The sequence below is a fragment of the Protomyctophum parallelum genome (assembly GCF_964188405.1).
Source record: "Protomyctophum parallelum genome assembly, chromosome: 21".
Taxonomy (NCBI): Eukaryota; Metazoa; Chordata; class Actinopteri; order Myctophiformes; family Myctophidae; genus Protomyctophum; species Protomyctophum parallelum.
The window spans coordinates 35,852,313-35,869,790 of record NC_139713.1 but is presented as its reverse complement, the minus strand read 5'-3'; the positions used below and the strand labels follow the sequence as shown (position 1 = coordinate 35,869,790).

At 42.8% G+C, this 17,478-nt stretch overlaps 1 protein-coding gene across 5 annotated transcripts in view; it reads right to left on the bottom strand.

Moving 5' to 3' along the window:
- The window catches only part of znf532 (zinc finger protein 532), a 136,028-nt gene extending 118,990 nt beyond the window's left edge, over nt 1–17,038 (bottom strand). Inside the window, exons 1-10 of one of the 5 annotated variants that reach the window (XM_083793756.1) lie at nt 16,949–17,038; nt 16,515–16,654; nt 9,693–12,109; nt 8,723–8,904; nt 7,957–8,133; nt 7,059–7,221; nt 5,639–5,923; nt 5,152–5,264; nt 4,511–4,655; nt 518–4,334 (exon numbers count right to left, since the gene is read on the bottom strand). In XM_083793756.1, coding sequence (XP_083649882.1) covers nt 3,831–4,334; nt 4,511–4,655; nt 5,152–5,264; nt 5,639–5,923; nt 7,059–7,221; nt 7,957–8,133; nt 8,723–8,904; nt 9,693–12,077 — 3,954 coding nt within the window. In that variant the 5' untranslated portion in view covers nt 12,078–12,109; nt 16,515–16,654; nt 16,949–17,038 and the 3' untranslated portion in view covers nt 518–3,830. Of the gene's footprint in view, nt 1–517; nt 4,335–4,510; nt 4,656–5,151; nt 5,265–5,638; nt 5,924–7,058; nt 7,222–7,956; nt 8,134–8,722; nt 8,905–9,692; nt 12,110–13,074; nt 13,126–15,468; nt 16,098–16,514; nt 16,655–16,948 lie in introns of those variants that run through there. The other 4 variants (XR_014570975.1, XM_083793755.1, XM_083793757.1 and 1 more) reach the window with 4 other exon arrangements.
- Nucleotides 17,039–17,478: the final 440 nt, after the last annotated feature.

Sequence of the window (17,478 nt, the reverse complement as noted above, 5' to 3'; positions counted from 1 at the left end):
TGATTACAACAATGAGTCATCTCTAAACTCTTCAGTAAGACGGGTACTATAGCGTGATTATAAGTCACTACACATGTGATCATTGGCTGCTTTAAGGAAAATGATGACACTGTTGGAGGTGTAGATTTAATGCTATTTTCCACTTTACTTAAAGCACCCAATAACCACATATAGGGACTTATAATAACACTACAATGCCTTTGACCAGTGATGATAATGCATTATTATAAAATTATCAATGTATATAATTTGGCAAAAAAGAAAACATCTGTGAGTGACCAACAATTATGAAGTAGCCTACTTACTTGCATTATGATTATTGTTATAAAGCATTATGCGCACTTATACTATATAGTGTAACAAACTGATTTTTCAACTGATAATTCATAGTCTGCCGTATACTGTGGGCATCAATCGCATCCTTGCGTGTAATTAAAGAAGAAAGTCGTGCTGATATTGCTTAGATAGGAGGAGCTAATGTCTTGTGTAGCCTACAGTGGACATCAAATCTTGCCCCCTTGGTAGGTTTCACCATTTTTATTGACACGAAGAACAGCTTTGTACACAAGCATCAGACTATAAGAAAGAGCAGCAGCCAGACACATTCTAATCAACAGAGAACAATTCACAGTCTGCTTCTTACATGCAGTTTTACAGCATGAGACAATTATGCTTGATGTATAATCTGTTGTATAATGGTGTCTCAAGCCGAAAATAGCCAAACTACAAGTGCGGAAATTTTTGGCACAAAACACTGTTGTACGACTAAGTATAAAGTATGCGTTTACAGTCCTTTTGTCAGAGTAGAAAAACTATTGTTTAAAACAGCGTGTTGGTTCACGAAAGGCATGAACAAAACAACAAGGATGGAAAATAATCTCTTCATTGCTTTACCTCTTAGGGTTTACAATGTCATGTTCATTTAAATAGTTGTCTCTGAGATATTATGTTACTTCTTTTTCACAATGTTTTACATTCTGAGAAGGAAATCACAAATAAAATAAAATGTATAGGAAATTGAAATGGCACGAACTAATGATGCTTTCATTAGTTATACTTGAATATTGTAATATCCATGTCTAGTTTAGAATCTTAATTAGACCAAAGATGGTCTATAAAGAAGGCTGCTATAAAAAGTGCTTTCATTTATTATACTAAATATTCAGTTAAAGGACACCATAAGTAAATTATTATCACAAAGAGCTGCCACAGTCATAAACATAAGATAGGAATGACAATAAGATAGGAATGACATCAGAAATAAAATTTTAAAAAAATGGCCCTGAAGTGACTTCAAATTAAAGAAATTAAGAGCCCTGCTCTATTAACATGATCTGACACAAATTCAGAAACTGTTCAAACTCATTTTGAATTAATCATTTCTATGAATGCATGATCTCAAGACATCAAGTTGTCAAGGACATGGACACACTGTTTACAAATTGAGGTGCTTTCACTTATAAAATAAAACAATGCAGACTGCAGATGAACACTGATTGTCCTCTTCTGATATGTGATGTTCACATGTGGAAAGAAACAGAAAACCCTCATGCAGAGCTTGAGGGAATAATTTCCCTTCACCAACATTAAGACAATCTGTTTACTGAAGTCACTTTGACTGCCAGGATTCAGAGCGTTTTTCACCTGCCTTTGAAAAATTTGGCGCACAGGTGGCCTCAAATGGCGCGCACCACGGATGTGCTATAATCGGAAAATAGTTACGATCCATCCGCGAGTCGACACTCCGTTTGAAAGCTACAGGCTCGCGTAGAACGAGCGCTGGGCGCAGTTGTGCCATAGGAATGCATTATGTGGTGTTTTTCCACCGGCTATTACAAGCTTGGGAATTTATTATTTTTGTGTCACGTGGTGTCCCGGGAACCCCGAAACCAAGCAAACAGCGCCACCTAGCGCCATTGGGAAGAAAGATGTCAAAGACGTCATTGGCAGGTAAAGTTCAACAGTCCCCCCAAAATGTTATCATACCGTAGCGTAAATTAAGTTACATAATGAGAAAAGAAAAATGAGAAAATAAAATATTATGTCAAACATCCATTGAGCTGGGTTGCTATGGAGCAGTGATTCTCAACCTCTATAGATTTGCATTGGACCCCCATTTGACACAATGTTTTATCTCTGGGACCACAGTCTATCACCGTAAAATCATCAGTGTTAATTTAACTTTGAGAGTGTACGTAACTACGAATGGAACTGAATGGACCCTTAAAGGTTTGGTTCATAAAAACGTTTGACTGGGGGTCCCAGGGGTTCCAGACCTGTAGGGACCGCTGAAGTTCCCCGGAACCTATACGTTGAGAACCACTGCTACGGAAGACCAAAGCTGGCTGTGTCAGGGACCTTTTTTTTCTCAGACATTCGCTGGACAATAGCAGCATAACATTTCAGAACACTGCCGTCAGACCGTATGAGGATTAATCCCATTATATGTTCATACATTATCTAACCACCAAACTCACGAGACCACAATGAAAACAGTTTAAAATAAAAAGCTCTTCTATAAAATAAAAAAGAGAACTATTCAACGACTATAGAAACATCTGTCATAAAGTGTACAAAAAAATCTTGTTTGATTTAATTAAATACACATAAAGTGACTTTGAAATATATTATATATTTTTAAGAAATGTGTCTGTATGGTATGGACATTTATTACGTAGGCCTATATATTTAAAAATGTCCATATACTCAGTATAGGTATGTTGGTGCGACAGTCAATGGAGATGGGTGAATCACATTTCTGCAATCGAGGGTCAAAGTGTTATCAATTAAAAACTGTAATGTTTTATATCTGATGGTAGCCTACTGCCGAAGAAAGGACTCCCACACATGTCTTCTTCACCCGTAAATACATCAATTGGCACTATGTTTTGGTATGCAGATGTTCATCAGGTTTTACACAAGATGACCTGCGTGCCGAAACGTTTCCAATAAATATTTATATAAGTGAAGTGAAGAAAATTGTTTGTGGGGGTCGTTTTTGTCTGCATTAGGGGCTGTGTCCACAGAAAGCATCTGTTGAGCAATGGAGTACTTTGGATATCATGTCCAGAGAGACACACAAACATGTGTCAGCGAGACATCACCTCCGCTCTGTTTGCTCCAACCCTCTGCATAGTAAAGTGACGTTGATGAGTGATGATCAGGACTCTATATATTCTGCATAGAGAGAGCGCTGAAACGCAATGTCCTGGGAAGAGGAGCACTCTTAGCACGTCTTTCAGTGTTGATTTCGTCGGCTAAAACTGTGACAATTTTTTTTTCGTCGACTACCTTTTTCTTTTTTTTACTGACTAAAATGTTGTTGTGAATTATGGTGGACACAGCGATCCAGTATAAGTAAAAGACACAAGTCATTTTACACTTGGTTGCATGCTGAAAACAGCCGATCTACAAGGTCAAAATGCGTCTGTGTTGTGAGCTTGTAGATCGACTATTTTCAGCAATTGTAAAATCAGCAATTACGACGGCATCAAGGCCTACAAAAATCCATTTCTGTTGACAAAAACCAACTGTAGATTTCGTCGACTAAAATTGCATGACATTTAGACTAACACTAAAGCATTTCAGATGACTAAAACATGACTAAATTTTATTTTATTGAAAAGACTATGACTAAACTAAAATCGAAATTTGCTGCCAAAATCAACACTGACGTCTTTACCATAGAACTACATTTCAGAAATACGCTTTCTGTGGATACTGCGCCTTAGTCGGCCCATGGTTTTCTCTGACGCAGATATCGGTATAGCTGTGCTAAACGTCCTGCTCCTTTAGATGTCACAGTACCGCAACAGACGTTCGTGGTCCTCTCACTTCTCCGCTGCGCTCAGTCTCTTTGACTTGATGAAGGCCATTCCATGTGTTCTCATGTGCGTGTTCAGGTTCCCCTCCGTTTCAAACATCTTGCAGCACACTTTACATTTGGTGTTTGGTGTTCCATCACTGTTCTCATCTCCAAGGCCCATCTGGTTCTCTCTCTGACTCTCGTCGTTGTCGTCGCCTCTTCCGTTGCGCCGGCCGAGTCCGTGCGGCTCCCTTAGTCGGTGGACAATGAAGAGGTGTCGGGCCAGCGAGCGGTGGGACGTGTAGCACAGACCACACTCCCGACACTGGAAGGACGAGCCGTCACTTTTGTGCTGAGGGATGTGCTCATGAAAGGCGGCGACGTCCTCTGTGGTTAAGCCGCAGACGGCACATTTGTGAACCTTGAGGACATTCACCTTGAGTTTTTTTAACGGCTGTGAGTCGGAGGCCCTGGAACGTAGCCCTGGAGACTCGTCATCATCTTCCTGCTTCCTCTTGGGACTGAGGCGCTGTGGAGGTGAATGAGATGATGTATTGATGTAAGTAAGGCATGTGAGACTATTAAACGTGCGCTTTTGCACGACACTACTGTACGTCAAAGTAGGGCATGTATTTACTGTATGAAAAAAATAAGAAATATGAATGTGGAGAAACCAGCTTTCTTCCCGACAGCACCGATATGTACCTCAGAGTGCTCCTTGTCAGTTGTAAGCTCTATATGGTCAGGATCTCCAGCCTTCCCCTCCAGGGCCTTGGCTCCATGCATCAGCTGTATGTGCTGGTCCAGCAGCACCCTCTTAGTGAATGGTTGACTCAGGGCAGGACAGTGCCTGGAAAGGTGAAGAAAAACTACTTTCAAAGTTTTATTTACCATGTTCGACCCAGCGTCCCTGTCATTGGGCATGTCGATATTAGCCGAAGATTGTGAGAAATTAAAAATTATCCTTTCATCGTCAAGAATATCGCTGGGATAACAGAGCAACTGATTTCTATGTTTTAATTAGGTGTTCCATTCCGCTTTTGATTGATCGATTGAAATATTTATTAACAGTTTGCAGAATTACAGTACATTTCAAGCACAACTCAATACAAAGACTGTTAACTGTGAGTGGACGACCCAATAAAGCATTACACTTGTTTACAAGAGGGTCCACCTTGTTCAATTCATTAACACATTTAGAGACGTACAAGACGCTCGTTTAAGCACGGCTAGAAGGCTGTTTCAACCAATCAGATTGCTTCCTCGAAACGACCTGTTGTGTAATATAGTTTTATTTGTGTACAGTTAATGTAGCAAGTCAGTCAGTCTGTGTACTCACTACTCACAGGCAAGTGTAAACCTTACGTAGTCCCTTGTGTTTGAGACGGTTGTGTCTGCAAAGACTGTGGGAAGAGCTGAATGACTTATCACACTGTCGACAAGGGTGCTTCTTCAGTATCTGCAACCAGGAGAAGAATAAATTAATAATACAACAAATCTCTTTATTGTTAATTATGCTTTAAATATTTTTGTATTATATATTATAGTATCGCTTTGACTTATTTATGTGCATGGTGGCATATTCAGTTCTCACAAGACCTACAAAGTCACAGACACAGGTGAAACATAATTTAGTGTTGAACCCGGCAGTATACTTAATTGACTGGGGGTCCCTCAGGGGTCTGTCATTTGCATGCTCTGCACTAATTTCTTCACCGAAAAACTCCAGTGAAGAAGCTCACAATGCGCAAACTAAGTAATTTATATCTGAAATATCCCTGAGGGACTCCGCACAACAACATATGGGGTTCATGTGGTTAATGGTCCATTTACCTTGCCATGTTCACGCCTCACGTGTGCTACATAGACCTCCCTGGAGGTGAAGACGCTGTCACAGTCTCCACACGTATAGCCTGAACCAGGAGCACTCTTCACGTCTACTGAGCCCTTGGCTTTCTTGAGGGCAGACGCAGAGGATTTCTTGTCTCCGTTGACATTCACTCCATCCTTGGTGTTATTGCTGTTGCCACTGTTGGAGTTAGTGGGCTTGGTGCTGAGGGGCAGGTTAATGCCCAGATTGGGGGGACCCTCGACGGTCTTCAGAGTTCCGTGCAGGGCCTGTCACGGAAAGACGAGGACAGAACCAAAATACAACACAAAACAATATTCTGAAACATGATAGTGAGTTTTCATTTGCTTGATTATGAAATCCAAAATGGGGGCTGCCCAAAATTGGATCGACCTCCCATTAGTTCGACCATGCATTAAGGTTGCTGCGAACCTGCATTAAGGTTGGCGAATATGCATTTAAAGGTTGGCGAACATGCACTGCTCCCGTGCTTGCGGTTATGTTTAGGTTGGGGTTAGAGACAGCGACGGCTCCAGAAAATTGTGACTGAGGGTGCTATGGGGGGGCTGGCTATTTAGAGGGGGGGCTAATTAATCTTGGTTTACATAGAAGTCAGTCAATTGGGCTTGTTTTGAGGGGGGACTAAGCCTCCACCAGAGGGGGCTAAAGCCCCCCCCTGGTTAGAGATAGGGTTAGTAATGGATGGTCGAACCAGAACAGTACATGTGTCATACTGTCTACTGTTAATCTGTGTGCACACTAGCAGCCACAAAAGCGCAGTCGCCAGCTATATGTTGCAAAACATACTCGTTGATAGCATCAAATTATGCTATACAGACTATTGGCTGTGGGTCTATTGGTTGTCGGACTATTGGCTGTGAGACTATTGGTTGTCGGACTATTGGCTGTCGGACTATTGGCTGTCAGACTATTGGTTGTCGGACTATTGGCTGTGAGACTATTGGTTGTCGGACTATTGGCTGTGAGACTATTGGCTGTCAGACTATTGGTTGCCAGACTTGGTTGTCAGACTATTGGCTGTCAGATTATGCATACTGTACTGTACTGTACTGTACTGTACTGTACTGTACTGTACTGTACTGTACTGTACTGTACTGTACTGTACTGTACTGTACTGTACTGTACTGTACTGTACTGTACTGTACTGTACTGTACTGTACTGTACTGTCTCTCATCATGCACCTGTGCATGTGCTACACCATAGTCTGTACTGCACTGTGCTCTGTGCTGGTGTTACACTAAAAACGTTGTCACCTGTTGGTACTCTAAACATACAAAGGGACATACAAAGGGAAGGGACACACATTGCTGATCCTCTGAGTGGCTGCACCACTCAAAAAGTAATAATAATACAAAAAAAGCATCTGACTGAGCATACTGTACCTTGATGTGGTCCAACATGAGCTGTTTCTGGGCATAATGCATCGAGCAATCAGGGCATTTGAACACTGACACTTTATGGTTGACGACATGCTGATCAAAGTGGGCGCAGAGTAGAGATTGTAGAGTAAACACAGTGTCACACATAGAGCACTTGTAGATCAACCTGAAAGACAGACAAACGGCAGGTCCCAGGACTGAAATGTTTCTTAGTCTCTATCTAAGTATTATTCCTTATAAATGTTTTTGCCTGACAACTAAAACTGAAATTGAAAATATGCAGTCAAAACAAAACAAAAGCAAAAACGAATAAGATGTTCTAATAGCCTTATGTGGGAGGACAGTGGCGTCATGAACACCTGCTCAAGCTGTCAAACAGTTTGATGAGAGATGGGGAATTCAGGTAAAAGCTTTCCATGTGGAAAAATACCCAACCCACTGAACCCAGGCAAAGCCTCCATGTCTAACACCCTTTAAACCCAACTGTTGATTGTGTCCTGCAAGTCAGCCACATTCAATTTTCTGGCCAAAAGGAATTCGACATGAGTATTGTGTAACATACTGTGTGTGTGTGCGTGTGAGTGTGTGCGTGTGTGAGTGAGAGATTATCTTAAACAAATTAAAGTGTTAAAGTGATCAAGGCTCACACATCATTCCGTGTTTGTTAACCAACTGTCAGATGTCATGTGATGATGTGTGCGTGCATATGTGTGACTGAGCAGGTACAAAACATGTACGCGTTTTCATTCAATTGCTCAATACAATTAATACAGGTGTTTGTCACAAATACTGAAATCAATTCAATGTACCAGAATTAACAGGTTTAAACGTATTATATTATACTGTATATGGTGAAACAAACTAATGAAAATGTAACACTGTGCATTATCGGTGGACCTACTTGGGCTCCCCTATCTTGACCCCTGGGTGCTGTGTGTATCCATGGGAGTGAGTTCCTGGAGCAGACTTGAAGGCCATGGGACAGATGGGACATTTATAAAAGGTCTCACAATGAGTGGTCTGGATGTGGGTCTTCAGAACAGCAACATCAGCAAAGATCACACTGCAGTGGAAACAGCTGCACGGACAAATTGACACACAGAGAAATGTATGTTCTGTGAAAATGGCCACTGCAACTGTAGATCATTGTCTTATTGATTATACTATCGATTACTTTTCCAATTAATCTATTAACAGAATCAACACGAAAACATTCTAGAGAAGTCTGATAAACCACTAAAGCCCTATTTCATACTTCATACTTTCTACGGTGCCGTAGAAAGAATAGCCGGTCTAAAAGCTCACAGCATATCATTTTAGTTATAGTTTTCATACTTGATTAAATCAATTGGCTCCATTAAACTGTCTGGCATTTACAAAACAGTTGTAGGCCTACATGCCAGGATTTTACGTTGCTCATTTTTAAATGAGTTCTCTTAAAACCCATTTTGGGCGGGAACCCCTTTTAGTGTTAGCATTATGTTATGCTTTAGCTATTGAAAAATAGCAGATCTACAAGCGCATTCGGTGGCACGCTACGAGCTTGTAGATCTGCTATTTAAAAAAAATCGAAGAACCACTGACATAGAAACATAGCTTTTTCAGAAAACTGTCAGGATGTAGAAGACCTTTTTAGAATCTGATCTCAGGTCAAAATGGGTACTGACCGGTAGCCAATCCTGCGGGTGTAATGCAAGCAGTTCTTGGTGACGTGGGACTGAAAGTGGACAGAGCGACAGCTCACACCGCACTCAGGACAGATGTACGGAGACTTGTGCTGGTGGATCCGTTGATGGGACACAAAACTGCACTGATTAGGAAGCATCATTTGGCAGATGGAGCACGTTTTCTGTAGGCACGAAAAACAACATAAAGAAAACAAAAACATCATTCAGATTCATCTCGGCAGAATTGTTGTTATAACCTAGCTAGACACAATAATATGGGGTTAACTACTTTAACATTATTATCTCAAGACATTACTGCCTTAACCCATTTGACCGGGCACCCATTTTGGTGTCAGCATCATGTTGTGCTTTAGCTATTGAAAAATAGCAGATCTACAAGCTCATATCGCGCCACCGAGTGGCGCGATACGAGCTTGTAGGTCTGCTATTTTTTGAAAAATCGAAGAGCGACTGACATTTTTAGAATCTGATCTCAGGTCAGAACGGGTTCATCAGACCAGTGTGTGTCCGGTGGAAAACTCGTATGAATCTGATCTCAGGTCAGAATGGGTTAAACGTGTAATGTTGTTAGTAGGAATAAACACAGAAGCACTGAGAAGGAAGTGGCCCCGAAAGGGGAGGAGCCAAAACTGAGTTCCTGTTTAATGCAAAAAAGGAGGTCGTGCCCCCAGGGTTTAAAAACAAAGATTTGTATTTTACCGAATGGCCCCCCAGATTGGTGTAACATTGACATAGAGGACACTGTACCTACATCTGACATACATGAATCACAATTAAAATTATGTAAAGGTTTCATAATGATAAAACGGATCAAAAACGGAATATGGTTGTTGTAACACACAAATAGTAGTGAAAACGAACGAACGCACGCACACATGCACACACACACACACACACACACACACACACACACACACACACACACACACACACACACACACACACACACCTGTCCACTGGCATCCGCCGCCTGCTGGTAGTGCATGGCCAGGGAGCTATCATCCTGGAATGTCTCATTGCACTCCACACACTTCAGACTGTGTCTGCACAGTTTGGACGCGTCGTCTTCTAAGGGCATGGCTGCCACCAGAGGAGCGCTGCACGGTGCTGAGATTACTGCAGTCTGAGCCCCACAACCAGTAATCTTGCCTGGGAGGTGGCCCGTAGCGGCCTGGGTGGTGGTGGTGGTGGTGGTGGTGGTGGAGATGGAGACTGATGAAGCAGACATGGCTATCATCTGATCTGCAGGGATCGGTTTCAGGATGAGGTGTGAACACTGCATGACCATGCCTTTGTCTTTGTGACCCCTGGCATGAGATAACAGGCTGCACTTGTTGTAGAAAACAAGATTTTTGCCACAGTGGTTGCACGTGACCTCAATCCGTACGCTGCGTCGCTCGTAGTGCTGGGTCAAGCTCTTTTCTAACGCAAAGGAATCCCCGCACTCCAGGCACTTGTAGCCACGAGTTGGCAGCGAGATGCAAGCTGATGTTGGGGGGGAGAGGTTGGGAACGTATACTGGAACAGGGTTCATGCTGCTCAGGACTTTATTGAAGGCCTCCACTACAGATGTTTGAGAGCTGGCTAATACTTGAACCCTGGACACTTTCTTGGGGGCAAGCATTGCCTGCAGTTTGACATGTTGTGTTTGTTGGTGCTTTGAAGAGGAAACGGTCTGTGGCAAGAGGTTAAGGTTGGTCAGATGGACGGTCTTTGGCACAAGTTTGGCATTAGCCAGACGGGTGGCAGGCACCATGACAGCCTGCTTTTGGAGGGCATTAGCAGCTTTGAGAATGGCACTGCTAGCACTCTGTATAGAGGCAGCAGGGATGATCGTCGCTTTGACAGTGGTATTGTTAGCCAGCTTCAAACTGATCACTTTTGAACCTGCAGCCTTTACTGCTGAGACAGGAAGGAAGGCCGTCGCCACAGGTTTAATGATCATCTGTTTGGTTATTTCCATGGAAGGAACACCAGAGGTGGCCACTACCGTGGTAGGGAAAGATGGCCGCATGGCAGAGGATAAAATAACACTCGACGAGACCATAACAGAGTGATTCTTTGTATATTCTCCTTTCGTCTGCTCTTCTGGGTCAAACTGTGGAAGGACTCTGGTCACAGTACGTTTGATCTGGCCTGATGAAGTCTTGATGGTTTTGATTCTGACTCTAGGGATAACGGGAGCGGCGCCTGTGGGTGAGGCGGGGGAGCCCTTACTGCTTCCCTCACTGGTGACACTAGAAGGACTGTCAGGTTCTCTTGATATCAGACTCTTGGCAACCTCAAGAGCCACCTCCTGTTCAGCAGGTGTCTCTGAAACTCTGGAACCATCTTTGATTTCCTTTAAGGACTCCGTCTGGGGAGTTATAGGTGATGATTCTCTCTGAGTTATAGGAGAACCGGAGACTCCCAAGTCTGTAGCGCTGGCCTTTTTGGCACTGAGGGCTGCTATGGCAGCTATGCAGGAAGATAACTTGGCTGAGGACTTGGCTTTGGCCTGCTGTGAGAGACTAGACACAGTGACATTGCCATACGCCAAGGGCTCTCCAGCATCCTTGCCCTCCTGTTCTTGCGGTTTAGCAATAGTCTCTTTGGCTTGTTCCTCAGACTTCCTCAAGCAAGGAATGTCATTAGGTGTGGAGCAATTGGAATTGTCATTGTCATTGTTTGGATCAGGTTTGGGATGACATGAGTCTGTAATGGACCTATTAGATGTATTAATATTGTCCACTGATTTGGTCGTGTGTTCCTCTCTCTTAGGACAGGAGGGTCGGCCTGTCAAGGGATTGGGAGCTGGCCTAAAAAGTGACTGACCGCTCTGTTTGTCCATAGGATCATCTACCTCAATTTTATCATCATCATCATCATCATCATCATCATCATCATCAAACTCCTCTGCACTGGAGATAGGGCTGAACTGATTGAAAGTAGAAGTTGGGTTGTTAGCATGAGGTGCACCTTCCTCCTGGGAAACGTCTCCTCCATTCATATTGTAATGGTTGTTGGCTGTCAAGAAGCCATTATGATGTCCATTGCCTATACAATCAGCAGGGGGGTGTGTGTGCAGTAGTCCGTCCTTCTCTGACAGGGTGCCACTAGGCTCCGCAGCATCCATGCTTCGGACATTCTTGACAATGACACTGACTCCAATATCATGTCCCGAAGCACTGTGAGACTCGTCCTCATTAGCAGCGGCTGCACCGCTGCCTGGTTTGAGCGGGCCGTCGTGGTCGTCCTGGTGGCCAGACTCAATAGCAGCCTTGGGATCCACCATGTCGGGGATGTCGAAGGCTGCCAGCAGGTCATCAAAGTCTGGCGTCTTCATATCGCCCATTGTCCTGCTTCATGGGCCAATAAGGAGATTACCTATAGACGCAAAGGAAATGGAGATTCAATTAATTACATTCTAGCCTTTTATTACCAGTGGTGGAAGGTATAACTAACTATCATAGTGATGTGGTCGTTTTCCTGCTGTATTTGTGTTTGTTTATGTCTGAGTCAGAGTGTCGTGGCTGTGGTCCCAGTAGCCAATTTAAATATAGGATTATTACAAAACATACAGTGACCTATTTTTATAGTCTTCTTAAAAATAGTTAGTCTGCAACTCACAACGTATCATCGTGAGCTTTAGATCGGCTAATTTATGAACAATATTGACAATATTGAGTACTTATTTTGGTACTCAAACTATATTTTGATGCCACTGCTTTTGTACCTTATTTACTTAGCAGAATATTTGTTACAGTACATTGTGGTATTGCTACTTGTACTTAGGGTAAGTGATTTTCTTTGGTTAAAATAAGTGTTAGAAAGCTCTATATTGTGATAGTACTCATTGTTGAGTGTTTGTTCAGGAGTCTCCATGTCTGTCCAGCTTTTTATTAAACAGAAAAAGCATTTTCAGGCCAGGATAAGACTTTTATCCAATCAGGATGGAGAACTCAGTCAGGATACAGATTAAATAATTGGAATTGTAAGTGATGACACAAAGAAATGAGCAGACAAAATTGGACCTGGACCACTATAAAAAATTAAGCTGATAAATGGTCACTCTCTCCTGATTGGCTGAAACTTTATCACCAACCTGAAAATGTATTTTCTGTTTATTAAAGAGCGGGAGAGACAGGGAGACCCCTGAACAAACACTCTGTAGCAATGATTACTATCATAATATATAATATATATGTTTTACCTTTAAAGTAAACTTTGTTTAAACCAAAAAATGTCACTTACCCTACCTTTTTAAGTAAAACAAAAATAATAATAATCTGAGAACTTCTTCCACCACTGTTTATTACAGATCTTCTTCAGGTGTTAATATCAGAAATTACCCTGCATGTGTGCTCAGATGTTGCACCTCTCGAGAGCAGTAATAAGGACATAGTGAACAATGCTTTGTCTGTAGATATAAGAGCTCTCCATGAGAGCGCTTTAAACTGCAGCAGCAGAAAGCAAATTACAGAAAGACCCAAGCAGAAGTACTTCTTTAGTGATGTCTAAGTTGATGATCCCGTACTAAATGCTGATCCTTTACTAAACAAAATTGCCTCTAGACCTGTAAATAATGAGACTGTCTGAACCTTGGAGAAGGAAGAAATTCATCCCCATACTAGTGAGGATGACTATACTTTATTATAAATGGCAAAAAAGGATGCCTTGACGTCCAGCACAAGATGTGCACACAATCCTCTCTTTGAACTGTCTGAACCTTGACATAATAAGCAAGGATCAGACTTAACTTGATTGTCTCATCAAATTCTTCTTGCCGGAGGAATTAAGAAGTGCTATGTCCTCTGCTATTTTCTTGGTTTCTTTTTTTCTTTTTCACGAAAACAACAAATTATGGAGCTTACACAAAAACTATTTCCACCCACTTCTTCACACCTGTAAACCTGTGATGTGACAGTACAATACTCTTGACAGCTAGAATTTGTATAAGCAGCTTATTTCACATATGGAGTAATGCCATCATGAGAACAATGAGAACATTAACTCTTCTTGACTATGCACACGGGCAGGGGGGGTTGATGAGTCATTAAGGGAAATCCCCTAGTAGTCAGCATAAATCGTGCCTCCTTTCAACTATTTAGTCTACTGTCACTGTTGGAAAATAGTTCACTAACTTTATGCCCCAGAGAATAATGATGTCATTAGGCCTGTGACTTTTTATAAACAGGAAACTGCTGAATGTTGAAAACAGTTAATTAATTGCATAGTACTGTCAGTGATAATTAACCGACATATTTCCATAGATCTGTTTCCATTACTTTATAATTATAATTATTTACATGTATTTGTACTTCAAGTCTTATGGCCAAATTTATACAAATAGAACATTTCACTCTACTTTTGCTTATAGCTACATTGTATTCATAAGTGCAAGACACAAATCTACCTTTGTGTACAAACTGTACATGGAGATTTCAGTCCTTGAAGACTAAAATCTGTTATACAAGAATTTCTTTAAAGGCAGGTAAACTAAAGGCATGTACTGTAAAATGTGGAATTGCGACTGCATTCGGTTTTTATGTGGGCATCAGCCAATTCTCTATCTCTTGGCTTTAAATCAAGTCTTGGTCTGATATGGAATTAGGGCTGCATGTGCATCACTGCATGAGAGCTGTAGCAAACGCATGTCCAATGCTCTGGAACAATAGAGGTTACTTTAATATCACATCCTGTTGGCGTTTACACACATCTCTTTGTCTACCAAATTCTTTAAGGCATTTAGGCATTTTTAAATAAATATTTAATATGGATTTTTAAGAACACTCGTTTTGTTTTCAATGACTACAGACTTACAATGGCTGGAATTAAGAAACATTTTAACAACTCTTCTTGCAAGGCAATTCACAATGTGCAGGTTTATGAATTTGATTGTAAGAACCAAATGGTGCGTTACAGAGTTGTTTACCAAAATGATCTAAAATTTGGCAATATTTAAAGGCAGGCAGACAATGTTTAAATAAAACAAAAATACCTTTGTACTAATAAATAGGTGGTGTATGAGTGGATGTTGGCATCATACATTAGAAAAGCGTGTTGAAACAAATCTAATCTTTTGCAGTGAACATTAAAAACAAATTTATGGGAATGAAAATATAATGTGTATGTGAGTAATGGGGCAGGGGGGTGGACAAAGGCAGAGCCAGCCATGGAGCAGCTCTTGTACGTGCAGAAACGCCAGTGCTGCTGTTTCATCAGAGTGGATGGTAAATACATCTGCACAGCAGTGCACAGCACACATACAGATATCCATCTCTCTTCATACCTGCTTCATTTTTGAAAAAAGTACTATTCCCAATCCTGACAATGGCACAGAAAGTGAAGAGGTAAATAAGCGAAGATGGTGCAAGGAGAAATTGCTGGTATTGAGAGGTCAGGAAAGGCAGAGAGCGATGAAATAAAACATGGCTGCTGAGCTATGAGGGGCAGTGAGCTGCAGTAGCTAAAGGCCTAGTGGGGAGAGAGAGAACCAGAGCAGCTAGTGGCAGCCATGACAGCAAAAACAGCCAAATGTACACAGTGCATGAGTGTTTGAACAAATGAACAAATATGAAAAATACACAACACAGACGTTCCCCATATGACACCACCAGTTTAATACACATGCATGATCACATCTTCAAATCCACATTCCACTGCAACAACAATCCAGTATCCCAGTAACGTGAAGGCAAAATCATAAGACTGGAAACATGCATATTGAATCAGCAGCTCCTCACCCACTTGTCTGTGTCTGTCTCCAGCCACTAGCCAAGCGTTCTTTCCTTCCCTCCTTCCTGAAACAAACACAGTCACAACACCACTAACCCACAAAAAGACATCCACCCCACCCCACTTGGGTGGGGGGGGAAATATCCTTTTCTTCCCAACCCGGCAAAGGCCCAGAATACAGGGTCAGGTTACATCCAGGGAGCTGGTGTGTGGTGGTAGTAGTCCTTAGTCATTCTCTGCACCACTAGACAGACAGACAGATAGATAATGGTCCAGAGAGGCAGGCTGCAGACTCACAAACTCCCAGACCGTCACGTACCCTGTCCTGTCCCCTTCCCAAATCCCCCTGCTCCTCTTGCAGTGAGACATGCTGCTGCACAGCACTCCCAGGTCCAGCCAGCAACCAGCCTGCTGCTGTGGATCTGTGTTTGTGCCATAGCAGCTAGGACAGAGCCTCCTTCCTGCAGAAGCCTCCTCCTCTACCATGGTGAAGCCGGGGCTATCTCTATCCCTCAGTGGAGCACAGAGCCGGCATTGTTTCTGTGAGCCCTCCGTCTGCCTCAAACCGGTTTCAGCCGGTTCCGGTCACCCCACATAAAACCTTCTGCTGCAGTACGGCCTCACCAGCACAGAGAGACAGCTTGTGCCTGCCGCTCCAAGAAACGTTGCAATATCGTATATTAATGTAGAGATTATAACGGTTATTGTTAGAGAAAAGTAGCATACATTATGGGTGCACGAGTGAAGAACGTTTACAGGGGGCCTGTGTTCTAAACTAATGATCTGGATCTGGTAAGGAGGTCATTACATAAAAGTAGACCTCTATATCCACAAACTGCAATCTTGATGGAAACAAACCGACCGAGAAAGGAGAAAAGTCTCAACTAATTGAGCAAACAATAGCTCTGGTAGACAAGATGTACCACACATACTGTATTATGTGACTAGCCGGTAAATCACATCCAACTCTCAACACTCCCAACTCCCACTGCAAAAGAGAGAGAGAGAGAGAGAGAGAGAGAGAGAGAGAGAATACTGGAAACCAATTCTGTACCTGGGTCTTTCTCCTCAAGAACTCCCAGTGCTGCTGAGTTGGCCTTAGACATGTCACAGGAAGGAAGCCGGCCTCTGCCTAGACTTGACCCCATTCCTTCCTGTCCAGTGTAACAGCTGTTTTTCTACAATCCAGATACTCTGTGTTGACAATGGTTGTACCCATCATATTGTTAGTATGCCAGCAAAAGAGGCCATGAGACAGACGCACGCATGCACACGTGTACACACACACACACACACACACACACACACACACACACACACACACACACACACACGCACACACTGTGTTCTGCACAATCATCTCCAACCTCTTTGCACCACATGCACAAGCACCCCCCCCCCACACACACACACACACACACACACACAGCTATATACTGTAAATATCCTTGCATAAATCGAGCCATAGAGTAGGAAATGGTGGCATACCCTTGTCAGTTTTTTCCCCAGTGAGAAATCCTTCCTGTTGAGGCCTCAGTCAGCGCCTGCCCTGCTCAGCCGCAGCCAATCCAACCTCCATCACCCTCCTCTTCCTCCTCCTCCTCCTTCCTCTCCTCTGGATCCTTCCGTGGGTCAGTCCCAGACTCTAGTCCCAGCACAGGCCTCGTCTCTCTCCTGCAGCTCTGCCACCATGGCTGAGCATGGAGGGATGGATAGAGAAGGGGGGGCAGTGTTCAGCAGGCGAATCAGGCCTTTTGTCTGTGTACGTGGAGGGGGGTGAGGGGGCTCGATCTCCACCCTGGCTCTAGAGCAGCAGCAGCAGCTGCTGCAGGAGGGAGAAGGGAGAGAGAGAAAGAGAGACAGACAGACAGACAGAGGGAACGAGAAAAGAGGTGGGAGAGGGAGAGAGAGAGAGTGGGGAAGAAACCGAAATGAAAAAGCAACATTTTAGGCCTTTGTTGAAGGCATGTGTTAATGCTGAAGGGGACTACAGTGCTGATAATGAAAGTAGGGCTTGT